The 15,927-nt window shown below is 41.3% G+C and overlaps 1 protein-coding gene across 1 annotated transcript; it reads left to right on the top strand.

Moving 5' to 3' along the window:
• Positions 1 to 5,359: 5,359 nt before the first annotated feature.
• LOC139475179 (uncharacterized) lies at positions 5,360 to 9,659 on the top strand. The gene is made up of 5 exons (XM_071258435.1): positions 5,360 to 5,392; positions 6,732 to 6,876; positions 7,358 to 7,480; positions 8,708 to 8,776; positions 9,547 to 9,659. Exons 1-5 carry the CDS (start codon positions 5,360 to 5,362, stop codon positions 9,591 to 9,593), a joined length of 417 nt encoding a protein of 138 aa, XP_071114536.1. The 3' UTR covers positions 9,594 to 9,659.
• Positions 9,660 to 15,927: the final 6,268 nt, after the last annotated feature.

Below are 15,927 nucleotides of genomic sequence, written 5' to 3'. Positions count from 1 at the left end.
TTGACTGTTTTGATCGTGTTTTGATTTTAACTTCAACTAAAATCTTGAAATAGTCAATTATCTGCGGGTTACTGGTATTTGTCCAGTTCTATATTTAGTGTCAATTATGTTATTTCCTTGTGTCCTCTCGTCGTTCTGGTCGACGGAGATCACTTTACGTGCTTACACTTAAAACATCAATTACATAATTAAATCTTATACAGATTGGAATTTTGTGATTAAACCCAAACTGTGTTTTAGTGTCAAGGAAAGAGTCCAATGTGCAACATGGTGGTCGAAGTGTTGGTTACAAGCCGAAAGTCCGAGTTTGAATCCAGGACTAGAAACAAGTTTGGAAGTCCTTTGTTATTTTGCCCTTCGTGATATGACTATTGCTAAATGATTTTGAAATGCAAACTTCATCAAAATCATTATGTTGATGCTAGGGTTTGGATCAGCTCGTGGAGGAAGAGTGGTCGAACAATAATATACCAACATCATATATCTGTGTCCTGTAACGTTTTCTTTAACGTGCTGATATTTCTATCTTCCGGAATATATTACACCATTTCCAGACACTTTTCAAGATGATAGGGACAGAAAGTTTGTTAGTAACAGTTATGTACATCAACTTGGCAGGGGAACATGATCTATTAGGAGATTACCTGATTCAAAGGGACATTATACAGTTTGGAATTAAATAGCAGAACCATAACTTAATTTTCACTTCCAGCCAGAGAAAACACTACCCCTAAGTTTTCAACCCAAACCTCGGAGGCGTGTTTTCCCCTATACATATAATTTGCTGAAGTTATGTGCATTCGACATGTCTTCCCAAGCCCTGAGTTTGTAGTTATTTGTGTGATGGTGGTTTCGTGTATACAATCAGAAAGATAAAGGCAGGAGAGGTTTATTGTACTGGAGATGCAGGATTGACAACGAAACATTGAAAAGGAACCTGTCAGCGACATACCGACGCAAGAGGGAGCAAACTGTGAATGTCAGTTTATCAGCCGTGTTACCTATTCACCACGACTGCTGTTATTATACCTGTATGAGTGAGCACGGTTTTTGGTTGTAATTATAAGAGTATTTAACAGGTTCTATATTGTAAGGAAACGGGCATAAACCTCGCGAAGTGCATCAAATTACAGTATAAGAGAACATGAAAAGATTTGCAAAATATCAGTCGACGCCCAGATGGCCTGCACATGCTTTGCAATCCTTCAGTCCACCGAAATCTGCATGTTGTCTAGTTCGGCAAGGGTGGAAACTGGACTTTGCATGGTCAGTTAACGCCCTTGCCTCGGGAAGATGCACGGTGATAGAAATTCATTATTATTATTAGTACTGTGTAGACAAGAGGATACATTCCTAGTTCTGCTCGGCTTGCCCAGGTCTGTGTTATTTTGCTGACACCTACAGAATATTTAAAGTACATGCAGGAACACGTGGAGAGATGTTGATAATATTCATCTATTATGGGATGTTTCGGGTAATTACAACGAGCGTTGACTAGAATTATTTAAAGGAATAGTTTTATGAGTTTTGAGTTGATGAGTTTCTGAAATATGAAACGTCAATGCCAGAGAATAATCAGTGTCGATTACGTAGAGTGGAATGTCCGAGTGACTCTCCATTCCTTAAAAATAATGGAGCAGAGGCTCCGCAGGGGCCGAGGCCCATTGTTTTTAAAGAATGGAGAGTTACGAGGAAATTCCCCTACTTAAAACTCATCCCTACTTTTACACTTTGACAAGATATTCTGTTGTGGAAAATATTTGAAAATTAAACCAGAACACTTTGTCGACTGTATTTATACTGCGTGATGCACGAGGAATACGTTCTCTGTCGCTGTTGCACGTGCACCAAGCTACGTCGCGAGCTAACATTTACAATGCATGGTACACGGCTCTTCATAATTTCGGTGTGTCCTGAACTATTATTTATTGATCTAATCGATTTAATTGATATGAATATAAACATTTTTGTAGGTAACCTGCTCTAACACAGAATATATACTAGCTTTTAAGCATTATGCAAAATTAAAAAAATATTTATTAGTTAACTTCACACCATACCTTCATGTGCCGCCCAAGCTAAGGTTGACAATGACACGTCCTCAGATCAAACAATGCGGGTTCGAACCCCGCCTGGCGACACATGTTTTCCGAAAAAAAATGAAATTATTCACTTGTCAATAAATGTAAAAAATAGTTCCATCTGTTCCAAGTTGAAGTCATTTAAATGTTGATTCAAGATAATGTATAGTTGACAAACAACTCTCCATTCCTGAAAAATAATGGAGTGTTCAAACAATAGAATGGCGTCACAGTGATGACACCAGGTGTTACCTGGTCCTGCACTACCGGTACCACCTGCCACTCACATGATTTGCCTAAAAAGAGAACTGTTTGTTTGTTGTCTGCCGCCGCACAGCAGTACTCCTGCCATGCAACCAGACAATCTGTGACGTAGTGGACCAGAAACTACAGTGACTCGACAGCGCGTTTAGTGATTTCGTTGAAACTAAAAGCGATATATGTTAATTTTGAATTACGTCTCTCGTGTACAATTTCCGTTGCATCCCACTGAAAATCCAATGAAATCCACTGTTTTGTTTCTGTACAAAGACAACCACGTCATCGAGTCTGACAACTCGATCCATATAGTCGCCTCTTATTTCCAGACCCGTGAGGATCCGGGGTAGAATACATGTTTATGTTTTCAGCAACCCATGCTTGCCGTAAAAGGCGACTGTGCTTGTCGTAAGAGACGATTAACGGGATCGGGTGGTCAGGTTCGTTGACTTGGTTCATGCATGTCATCGTATCCCAGTTGCGTGGATTGATGCTCATGATGTCAATCACGGGATTGTCCGGTCCAGATTCGATTATTTTCAGACCGCCGTCATATAGCTGGAATATTGATGAGTGGGGCATTTAACAACAAACAAAAAAAACAAATCTTATTTCCACCACAAGTTGCGGGGGGCTATTCCAACTCGGAATATATACAGGGTTCAACTGAGTACAAGAACATATGCAGAGACATCATGACTGAGTGAGTTAGTAAGGTTTTACGCCGCATAAAGTAATATTCTAGCAATATCACGGCGGGGGACACCAGAAATTTGGGCTTCACACAATATATCAATGTAGGGAATCTGGTCTTCGGCGTGACGATCGAACGCTTTAACCACTAGGCTACCCCACCGCCTTACAATGACTGAAGGTTCATGAAGTGCATTCTTGGCGAGATGAATGTTGACCAGTATTGTGAAGGATTAGTCCAGGATACAACCATCTGTTGAATCTATCAGTGTCAGCATCAGCTGTACTGTTTGATGTACGAGAATTATCTTTGACACGACAGTGTTCATTCAATCAGACACTCCCTACACGATACCGTTAACCAAACAAAGACAGGGCCCTACTCTACAGTCATATCTCAGGTGGGTTGGAACGGCTAATAACACAACAGTTCGGAAAATCAATGACGACACCATGTGTTCGCGAAAAGGGCTAATCAGCACTTTGCTTAGTTTTGAAATACTTTGGGATTACCTGATTATTAGGATATGAGAAATAATTATTGTCTCATTAAACAGATTGATTGAATTTGATTTAATTTTATTTACAGCCCTTTGTAATTTTTCAGTTGAAATGGATATTCAAGATCATTATATAACATCGTGTGGGAGCCCTTAAGCGCCCAGGTATCTTTTGTGCTTTATTTGATACTGTATAGTGCGTGACATAATGTCTGCCAGTTGAAGACAAACAGACAGAAACACAATAACCATGTGCAAGACATATATGCTGCTCAAATTAGGCTTCAGCATCACATTTGAAAACAAAGGCATGAATGAATGGTAATGAAGAGACAGCTTTCATTTTCATAACTTTCCTCACAAGCGAATGTTGACGGTCATCATACCATTACATTTATGTCCGATGGATACAGGAATCTGTTGAAGTCATCCATACTCGTTGGATTCACCAACGTCTAAGACCCACATCACTTCGGGTTAGGGCTGTTGGGTAGCCTAGTGGTTAAAGCGTTCGCTCGTCAGGCCGCAGTCACGGGTTCGATTCCCCACATGGGTACAATTTGTGAAGCCCATTTCTGGTGTCCCCTGCCGTGATATTGCTGGAATATTGCTAAAAGTAGTGTAAAACCCTACTCACTCACTCACTTCGGGATTTCCTCTCACTTAAAACTGGTGATACAACTGACATACTGTTCAAAGTATCGCTAGACTCTCACTCAGTCTTGTTTATGATTTTTATTAATGCCGCCACTAGATACACACTTGTCTCAAATGAAAACTTGGTATCGTCTGAATTAACCAGATTATTATTTTCGCGAATAAATCAAACTGTAATTTGCTGAGGCAGTTTGTTAAAATACAGTTTTACGATTTGGTCATGACTGTATTCAGAAAAGAAAATGTCAATACAGTTATATATGTTTATTATCTGATTGAACTTAGTGGAGAAAGCGGAAAAGTGAGTTTGTTTGTTGTTTAACGCCGCACTCAGCAATATTTCAGCTATATAGCGGCGGACTGTAAATAATCGAGTCTGGCAAGACAATCCGGTTATTGATGTCATGAGCATCGATCCACGCAATTGGGATCGATGACATGCATCAACCAAGCGGAGAAGAATTATCGTCGGAGGGAAAAGGTGCCTCTCCAAAACGAATTTAAAAAATAAAACCTAGTTCTCAGGTTTCGCTCAAAGAATTATATTTCATTGGCTAGTATTGTCAATACATATGCCATATGAGCAACTGAAAAATGAGTGTACTCAGGTTTTTCATAATTGATCCTAAACATGTTCCGCTGCCCCGTCCTTTGGTGACAGAGTAGACTAAACAACTCACATGCTCATGTGCTGGAAGGTGTACAATGTGAAATGACTACATTAAACAATATGAAATATTATGTCTGTAATATCATGTTTCATTTAAGTAATACTCTGTACATATATTTATGTGTAGAACATACATGTATGATATCTCGAAAGTCAATATGATATCATCTTTGTCGGGTCACATGTACGATGAGATACAAATTGGCATAGACCCTCAAACACAGTTTTGTTTTTTAGTTTAAATACTTGTTTGAAAGTATTGCATTTTTATATATTCAGCTACATGTATGTGTACCAATATATCATTTCCAATTCAATAACACTATCATGTGATTCGGAGCGTCAATGGACGTGACAGCAACAGGAGGGTCTGTTTGTTAACAGGGGAGTTTGTTATGTTTTCTGACACCTGTACGCAGAGGCGACACACGACCATAGTCGGATACATCGACAGCTTGTCTGCATCCTGAATCACATACGTATATAAGAAGACAGGTATAATGCACATTTATCTCTTCATTCGATTCTACAAGGTGAGTTACTATGTTTATTTGGGGTACCCGTACGTCGACATGTTTTGTAGTGTGTTAACCTGAAAGTTCTCATTTCCAACAACGAAGGGCGAGTGTACATAAAATAAGTCAATGTAGTTAACGTTGTAATGTGTTGTTCATGGGTTTGTAATGGGTTTGTGAACCTCGAAACATTCAAGTGCCAAACAGGCAGTGTGGTTTGTATACTCCCCAGGGAGCTGAGAATACTAGTATAGTGTCATGAACTTTGGACATACCCCTCAGTGGTGTGGAATATTGTGCTTTATACATGGCCTAGTATACGTAGTAGTAATAGTAGTAGTAGTCGTAGTAATAGTAGCAGTAATAGTAGTAGTAGTAATAGTAGTAATAGTAATAATAGTAGTAGTAGTTGTTGTAGTAGTAGTAGTAGTAGTAGTAGTAGTAGTAGTAGTAGTAGTAGTGGTGGTAGTAGTACATAAGGGTGCCATGACACTCCAGATCAACCGTCTACTTGCCTACTCGTGCCCTTGTGTACATACTCCTTATAACCCGATGACGTATAGCTCAAATATAATTGTCTCTAAAATTCCTAATGTTAATATCAACGTGTGTATGCATCTCTAATATATATTGTTATCATAATATTATTATATAACACATTTATATATCGCAGGTATCCAGATACTAGTATCTGCTTAAATGCTGTTATATTTGTTCCCCGCCCAGTTTGCATGCCGGCTGTCATTGTCAAATCCCTTGGGAGTATGCAGCCTAAGCTAGAGAGTTTTTACATCCACGTTGTACGTCACATATCGGGTACCCATTCCCTGGCACATTTGAGCTAAGTTACTTGCCCAGGGTGACACCACACGTTTTGTCACTTGTGTTTCTGGTCTATGTTCGTATGTTCGTGTTTCCACCAAATGGTCAACTACCATCGGAGGAGTTGGTTCTGTTGACTGCGTGGAGTGAGTGTACTGTACACTAGGGGTAGTGATCACACTGTAAACACATGTAAACGTTGTTGGTCCCAAGGCTGAATAACAACCCTGTCACTAGCGGGGAATATAACGCCGGTATTCGGTTTGTCAAGTTGGCTGCCTAATCGCCAATGTATACATGTAACCTGGTAATGCCGTCCCTGGAACATTTGCATGTTCAGTGATCACCCTCTTCCCATCCGCAAACAACCGCACTCCTCAAAACCCCCAGCCCCACCACCACGGAAATGGCAAGGAGTCAATGTAAGATGTCTGTGTCTATGTTGGGAAGCCATAGTTAAACTGATTATTAATTATCAGGTCTTCATGTTGTACAGGGCCTCGTAGCTCACCCCCGATATTGTTGATCTCCACAGATGCGTCTGGCGTTGTTGTTCCTAGTGGCAGTTCTGGTGCTGCAAGATGTCGACGCTCGTCGCCGATGGCTCAGGATTCGTATCCGAGTCCCAAGAGTTATCAGGGTTGTGCGCACAGTCCTGCCTATAGCAACAGCCATCATAGGTAAAGTCATCATGAAGCTTACAACGCGTATTGTGAAAATCTGTTTTGGTTTTGAGTTTTTGTCTTTAAATAAGTCTTAGTTAATCATGAATCGCTTATGGCGTAATTGGGAATATGTGTGGACTAAATGTTTATAGCACAGCTGTCTAAATCAGGCGTAAACTTGATACATTTTGTGTTTTTTGTCATACATTGAGACAATGCAAGCTGCTTCAACACACACGATTTTTAAACTAATGACTTGCTTCAAGATGTGACATTTTGTCTGAAGAATTGAGGTGATCATAAACTGAGGTGATCATAAAACAAGTTTACTGAAATCAAGTTTGCTAGGATTGTCAGTTGCCCTTAGTAAACCTCTTTAACTATGTACATGATCGGCTTTGTGATCGTGTAAAATCTATTGTTATAAACGTTTTTCACATATCTATTACAACATTATGTAGTACAACTCGGTGATATACCCCGTCTTTTATGTCAGGTGGAAAGCGCAACACTGATAGTTATGATCTGAATGAGGACGGACAGATTGACCAATCAGAGGCCGAGAAGATATTCGAAGCTCGGGACGCTGAGGAGTTCTTGAGTTTGGCCGATACAGATGGTAGGTACACATTTAGACATTGCAGTCAGTAGCGTTATTGTGACTATATTATTTGTGGTCGGCTTTTCACGAGGAGAATACGAGATTGTCTACTCGGGGTAAACGGGGTAAATGGCCAAAAAGAGAGTAATTCGAACGGAGGGATATGCCTAGAAAGATTTTACCAGAATTTGAAAACAAACGGAGATTGAGATGGGAAGTGGTTGCCGTCGCTGTCACGTCTCTGTCACGTCTCTGTACGTAGACTCGGTCACGTCTCTGTACGTTGGCTCTGTCACGTCGCTGTTCGTTGGCTCTGTCACGTCTCTGTACGTAGACTCTGTCATGTCTCTGTACGTAGACTGGCACGACGCTGTTCGTTGGCTCTGTCATGTCTCTGTACGTAGACTGTCACGAAGCTGTTCGTTGGTTCTGTCACGTCTCTGTACGTAGACTCTGTCATGTCTCTGTACGTAGACTGGCACGACGCTGTTCGTTGGCTCTGTCATGTCTCTGTACGTAGACTGTCACGACGCTGTTCGTTGGCTCTGTCACGTCTCTGTACCTAGACTCTGTCACGTCTCTGTACGTAGACTGGCACGACGCTGTTCGTTGGCTCTATCATGTCTCTGTACGTAGACTGGCACGACGCTGTTCGTTGGCTCTGTCACGTCTCTGTACGTAGACTGGCACGACGCGGTTCGTTGGCTCTGTCACGTCTCTGTACGTGGACTGTCACGACGCTGTTCGTTGGCTCTGTCACGTCTCTGTACGTAGACTCTGTCATGTCTTTGTACGTAGACTGTCACGAAAATAAATTATCATATATCTGATACTGTTATCGATGTGATGTGCCAATCCGATATACTTGGCATCATGATTCGATAAATCTTACATGAATCTTACACACTATTTCATAAATGAAATACTGCTCAAAGCTGCCTTAAACCCAACACCTCATTCACTCACAGTTAGTCAAGGTCGTCAGGGGCTTAGGAAATTATGACGTATATGATTTAATTTTTAAATACTTTTATTACATTATTAAAACGGTGTTTCCTTCAAGCACTTGATCCAAAAGTTGTAATTACTGTTCCTATCCGATTTCATCCAAATGCCATTTTTTTCAATTAATTAAAAGGAATAGGATGCATTAGTGAAACAAGACCCAGTCAAATACCTGTGGAACATACATGTTGATGTGAAGCGATGTAAAATTATTATATATAATCTTATGTTTAACCAAAGGTGATGCCACCGTGAGTCTCGGTGAATTTGAAGAAAGCCTAAACAACATCTTGAAACTCACAGACAGGGGTATGTATTCATCTTGATTCTGTATTAATTTAATGGGTCAGGTGTGCCTGGATATTTAATTATACCTATCTAAGATGTGATTTAATGATTTCCACATCATCCTTCCAACTCTGGCACTTTTCGACTCTGTACGGACTGGCCCAGACAGTTGCCGTACGGTTTGCAATTCGCTATGACCAGCTGAGTAAGTCTGGCGTGACAGAAACCTATAATCGTCGGTGGGGATCACGGATTCCCCATGAGTGTTTCGTAAGTTGCATCAAAGAAGGAAACGTCCCACATCAAGCTAATATAACACGTCGTGATCCCACTGCAATCGAAATTCACCGTTTCGCTGTTCAAGCTGAATCTACTGAAAAAAACATTTTGAATCAATCAAATATTTACCAGGAAGAATCGTACAATCGACCGACGTTTCCAGAACTCGGATAGATAAGGGTATACAGAAGTATTGTCCCATAATGCATAATGCCGGGGATTGTACGTAACGTATAACACCTGTATTGAACTAAAAATACCAATATTTAAGTTGTACACGTGTATTTAATTTTGTTTATTGTCAGATATATTACATATGCTTGTCGTAGGAGGCAACAAAATGGGTCGGCTGGGCAGGATAGGTGACTTGATCTGTTGTGTGTCATCGTACCCATCGGCATGATTCCTAATAAAGACAATACAGTCTTGTGTGCTGACACTTATTCCTATAGGCTATACAATGATTTAAATGTCATATAGTTATGACCACTGAAAAGTTGATTTCATTTCAGATGCTGACTTTGCACGGTCTCTGGAAGAGTCTATGATGAGGGAATAGTTCCACGGTTAATGTTTCCTGCTCGGTGAGCACACTATGTGCACATGTGTAAACATCGGTCAATAAATTTGCATTGTTAAAACTATTGACTGTTTTGATCGTGTTTTGAGTTTAACTTAAACTAAAATCTTGAATTGTCAATTATCTGCGGGTAACTGGTGTTTGTCCAGTTCTATATTTAGTGTCAGTTATGTTATTTCCTTGTGTCCTCTCGTCGTTCTGGTCGATGGAGATCACTTTACGTGTTTACACTTAAAACATCAATGACATAATTAAATTTTATACAAATTGGCATTCTGTGATTAAACCTAAACCGTGTGGAGGTATTATTGTAAATGAAGGAGTCCTATATGTAACATGGTGGCCGAAGTGTTGGTTACAAGCCGTGGGTCCGAGTTTGTATCCAGAAATAGAAACAAGTTAAGAAGTCCTTTCTTATTTAGCCCCTCGTGATATGACTATTGCTAAATGATTTTGAAATACATACTTAATCAAAATCTATATGTAAAGAAATGCTGGCGTTCGGATCAGTTCGTGGTGGAAGAGTGGTCGAATTATTACATACCAACATCATATTTCTGTGTCTTATTAAACATAACATTCCCAACGAAGCCAGTTTGATAATTATTCAGTTATTCATTTTAATCATAATCACATATTAGATGAATACACACATCAGATATTACCTCTCACGGGCTCTTGAGATCATGTTAGTAGTGAATATACTGAAGCTATCTTCTGAAGCGTCACACTGTATGACAAGAGGGATGACTTCAACTTTCCAATGTTGAACTTTCCCTATATGTTCCTATAAGCGCGGGTACATGGATGGACTATTACATATTAAGCTAAAGGGAAGTCGGTTCTACTCATAAACACCTGGTGGCCGTATGTTAAATGCAGTACTGCAGTACGATCCTTATGTTCCTCAGCAATCTCTACGTGGTTATACCCAGATTTTATAATGTTTAGTATATCATACAGCTCGTACATTGGCCAGTGTGACCAGACGTTGACAATTAAATAAGAAACTATAGAACTTTATGGATAGCTAAAAGTAATAAACCACAAGTCGTATTTTTTCCAATGCCATCATTGTTGCTTTGGTCCCATTTATGTTTTACTTCAAAGTTCCAATCAAAGACAACATTGCTCTGATTTGAGCAATGCAGATCCATCTACGTTTCCTCATCGAGAACAGGATGATCATAAACAATGTTGTAGCTGGAAGATGTTGTACTTAGAGTCATCACTTGGTCAGGCCTCAATAAGCATAATGAGACACGTGTAATGCGATGAAGTTTCTTTCTAAATGAATACGAGTATACCATCCAAGGAAACGAACGCCATTATGAAACTGCAATGTAAGAAGAAGATCAAAGTTCAAACGTTTCGAAAAGGCACATTTGCAAGCATGCACAAGGACCATGTCAATGTGTCGGGTCAAGGGTTGATTGTACAAGGGACGTGACCAGGTTAATGTGTCGGTGTATCAGGTTGATTGTACAAGGGACGTGACCAGGTTAATGTGTCGGTGTATCGGGTTGATTGTACAAGGGAAGTGACCAGGCCAATGTGTCGATGTATCGGGTTGATTGCACAAGGGACGTGACCTAGTCAATGTGTCGGTGTATCGGGTTGATTGTACAAGGGACGTGACCAAGTCAATGTGTCGGTGTATCGGGTTGATTGTATAAGGGACGTGACCAGGTCAATGTGTCGGTGTATCGGGTTGATTGTATAAGGGACGTGACCAAGACAATGTGTCGGTGTATCGGGTTGATTGTACAAGGGACGTGACCAGGTTAATGTGTCGGTGTATCGGGTTGATTGTACAAGGGACGTGACCAGGTTAATGTGTCGGTGTATCGGGTTGATTGTACAAGGGACGTGACCAAGTCAATGTGTCGGTGTATCGGGTTGATTGTGGATGGGACGTGACCAGGTCAATGTGTCGGTGTATCGGGTTGATTGTACAAGGGACGTGACCAGGTCAATGTGTCGGTGTATCGCGTTGATTGTATAAGGGACGTGACCAAGTAAATGTGTCGGTGTATCGGGTTGATTGTACAAGGGACGTGACCAGGTTAATGCGTCGGTGTATCGGGTTGATTGTACAAGGGACGTGACCAGGTCAATGTGTCGGTGTATCGGGTTGGTTGTACAAGGGACGTGACCAAGTCAATGTGTCGGTGTATCGGGTTGATTGTGGATGGGACGTGACCAAGTCAATGTATCGGTGTATCGGGTTGATTGTAGATGGGACGTGACCAAGTCAATGTGTCGGTGTATCGGGTTGGTTGTACAAGGGACGTGACCAAGTCAATGTGTCGGTGTATCGGGTTGGTTGTACAAGGGACGTGACCTAGTCAATGTGTCGGTGTATCGCGTTGATTGTAGATGGGACGTGACCAAGTCAGTGTGTCGGTGTATCGGGTTGGTTGTACAAGGGACGTGACCAAGTCAATGTGTCGGTGTATCGGGTTGATTGTAGATGGGACGTGACCAAGTCAATGTATCGGTGTATCGGGTTGAATGTAGATGGGACGTGACCAAGTCAATGTATCGGTGCATCGGGTTGATTGTAGATGGGACGTGACCAAGTCAGTGTGTCGGTGTATCGGGTTGGTTGTACAAGGGACGTGACCTAGTCAATGTGTCGGTGTATCGGGTTGATTGTAGATGGGACGTGACCAGGTCAATGTGTCGGTGTATCGGGTTGATTGTATAAGGGACGTGACCAAGTCAATGTGTCGGTGTATCGGGTTGATTGTAGATGGGACGTGACCAAGTCAATGTGTCGGTGTAGCGGGTTGATTGTATAAGGGACGTGACCAAGTCAGCGTGTCTGTGTATCGGGTTGATTGTGGATGGGACGTGACCAAGTCAATGTGTCGGTGTATCGGGTTGATTTTGGCTGGGACGTGACCAAGTCAATGTGTCGGTGCATCGGGTTGATTGTGGATGGGACGTGACCAAGTCAATATGTCGGTGCATCGGGTTGATTGTGGATGGGACGTGACCAAGTCAATATGTCGGTGCATCGGGTTGATTGTGGATGGGACGTGACCAAGTCAATGTGTCGGTGCATCGGTTTGATTGTGGATGGGACGTGACCAAGTTAATATGTCGGTGCATCGGGTTGATTGTGGATGGGACGTGACCAAGTCAATATGTCGGTGCATCGGGTTGATTGTGGATGGGACGTGACCAAGTCAATATGTCGGTGCATCGGGTTGATTGTAGATGGGACGTGACCAAGTCAATATGTCGGTGCATCGGGTTGATTGTGGATGGGACGTGACCAAGTCAATGTGTCGGTGCATCGGGTTGATTGTGGATGGGACGTGACCAAGTCAATATGTCGGTGCATCGGGTTGATTGTGGATGGGACGTGACCAAGTCAATATGTCGGTGTACAGGATTGATTGTGGATTGGGCGTGACCAAGTCAATATGTCGGTGTACATGATTGATTGTGGATGGGACGTGACCTAGTCAATGTGTCGGTGTATCGGGTTGATTGTAGATGGGACGTGACCAAGTTAATGTGTCGGTGTATCGGGTTTATTGTAGATGGGACGTGACCAAGTCAATATATCGGTGTATCGGTGTATGATTGTCGAGTGGGAGTGACGAGTGATACCCACGAGATAAACACACAGCTACTTATAGATGTATATTGAGAAGAGAACCACGCTGGTGGAATGTAAGTGAAACAAACACCTTTTCCTACATGTACATTTCATCACAGGTGTACATTACTATCAGCGGTTCCGTACTCTGTACTCAGAGACACATGTCACTCCTGTTGTGAATTGCATCACCGACAAGTCCAATACAACACAGCAACATGTTGCTACTAACAAATGCTAATTCATGTGCTCATCACCTGGTATTTTATTCCCTTCTCACATTTTTTTCTGCTTCAACCGACATTTTTATCATCAATGATAATTACATCTTCCACTTCTTTTCCATGGAGACTGCATCTATTCTGATTCAGAGGGCATGTTGCTTTAACAGCTAACTTTGATGAACATTTTAAATTAAAACATCACTATTCAGTGTCCCTTGACCTTGATGGCCATGACGTCATTGATTCAAGTAACGGAATAAATCGCTCACCTGTAAGTATGTTTACTTACTTCCTGAAGTGGGTGAGTGAGTATGGTTTTACGCCGCATTTAGCAATAGTCCCTTGTACAACCAACCCGATACAATTGTCAGTTATGTTTATTAAATTTGAGTAATATTTTAGCTTTGTTATACAGCAGATTTGAGGACGGATATGAAATATACGGGATGATAAAAAGAAGAGGGGTTTGAATGCATCGCGTAGGCGTCCAGCTGTTCATACGACATACTACAGTGCAGTTGTAATTCCTATGAATTTCCTATTGTATGACAGTACATAGTTTAAAGGTTGATTTATCGCGTTCTCCTCGCTTGAACAATCGGTGAACAGAAATACCCTCATGCTTCGTATACACGTCACACATGACAGCCGTATCCAGTTAACTTAACTAACTCGCTGGATCGTATAAAAAACGTGTATATTTATGAGCTCAAGATACCTATTTGCTCTTTGGTGTCATATTGGTCCTCCGTTGAATCGAAGTATGGATAAGTCGATATGTTTTCGAAGTTTCACTGAATATCCGTGGAAGACCGAACGGGTGAAGCATTCGTGGTGTATGCTGACACCTTGATGTACATGTACACCACTGACATTGACTGTTAACTCGTTAACGGTTAAACCCACTGTACATTAACGGGTAAATATTCGCACCCGTATGTGTGGAAAATGTAATTAATAAATGGATACACACCATCTTTACAGACACTTTACGTGTTAACTTATGTCAGTCCATCCTCGTGTTTTTATATAATTGGGTAGTGTACATTCTTCTTCTTCTTACACCATTTCCAGACACTTTTCAAGATGATAGGGACAGAAAGTTTGTTAGTAACAGTTATGTACATCAACTTGGCAGGGGAACATGATCTATTAGGAGATTACCTTATTCAAAGGGACATTATACAGTTTGGAATGAATTAAATAGCAGAACCATAACTTAATTTTCACTTCCAGCCAGAGAAAACACTACCCCTAAGTTTTCAACCCAAACCTCGGAGGCGTGTTTTCCCCTATACATATAATTTGCTGAAGTTATGTGCATTCGACATGTCTTCCCAAGCCCTGAGTTTGTAGTTATTTGTGTGATGGTGGTTTCGTGTATACAATCAGAAAGATAAAGGCAGGAGAGGTTTATTGTACTGGAGATGCAGGATTGACAACGAAACATTGAAAAGGAACCTGTCAGCGACATACCGACGCAAGAGGGAGCAAACTGTGAATGTCAGTTTATCAGCCGTGTTACCTATTCACCACGACTGCTGTTATTATACCTGTATGAGTGAGCAAGGTTTTTGTTTGTAATAATAAGAGTATTTAACAGGTTCTATATTGTAAGAAAACGGGCCTTACCTCGCGAAGTGCATCAAATTACAGTATAAGAGAACATGAAAAGATTTGCAAAATATCAGTCGACGCCCAGATGGCCTGCACATGCTTTGCAATCCTTCAGTCCACCGAAATCTGCATGTTGTCTAGTTCGGCAAGGGTGGAAACTGGACTTTGCATGGTCAGTTAACGCCCTTGCCTCGGGAAGATGCACGGTGATAGAAATTCATTATTTTTATTATTATTGTGTAGACAAGAGAATACATTTCTACTTCTGCTCGGCTTGCCACGTTCTGTGTTATTTTGCTGACGCCTAAAGTACATGCAGGAACACGTGGAGACATGTTGATGATATTCACCTATCATGGGATGTTTCGGGTAATTACAACGAGTTTCTCAAATAACAGTTTGCGATTATGAAAGGAAGCGTTGATTAGACTTATTTAAAGGAATAGTTTTATGAGTTTTGATGAGTTTCTGAAATATGAATGCCAGAGAATAATCAGTGTCGATTACCTGCCGAAACTGACTCCATTGTGCTTAACAGGCAACGTAGCGGTGAAAGTTATATGAATGGATCGATTTAATTCAGTGATGACACCAGGTTGGTTGATTGGTTGGTTTGTTGTTTAACGCCGCACTCAGCAATATTCCAGCTATATGACGGCGGTCTGTAAATAATCGAGTCTGGACCAGACAATCAAGTGATTAATATCATGAGCATCGATCCACACAGTTTGGATCGATGACATGTATCAACCAAGTCAGCGAGCCTGACCACCCGATCCCGTTAGTCGCCTTTTACGACAAGCATAGTCGCCTTTTACGTCAAGTATGGGTTGTTGAAGACCTATTCATCCCCGGAATC

Source organism: Haliotis cracherodii, unplaced genomic scaffold, assembly GCF_022045235.1.
Source record: "Haliotis cracherodii isolate W230 unplaced genomic scaffold, xgHalCrac1.p SCAF_3, whole genome shotgun sequence".
NCBI classification, from domain to species: Eukaryota; Metazoa; Mollusca; class Gastropoda; order Lepetellida; family Haliotidae; genus Haliotis; species Haliotis cracherodii.
Note: the sequence above shows the minus strand (reverse complement) of the source record. Positions and strands in the feature narration are given on the sequence as shown.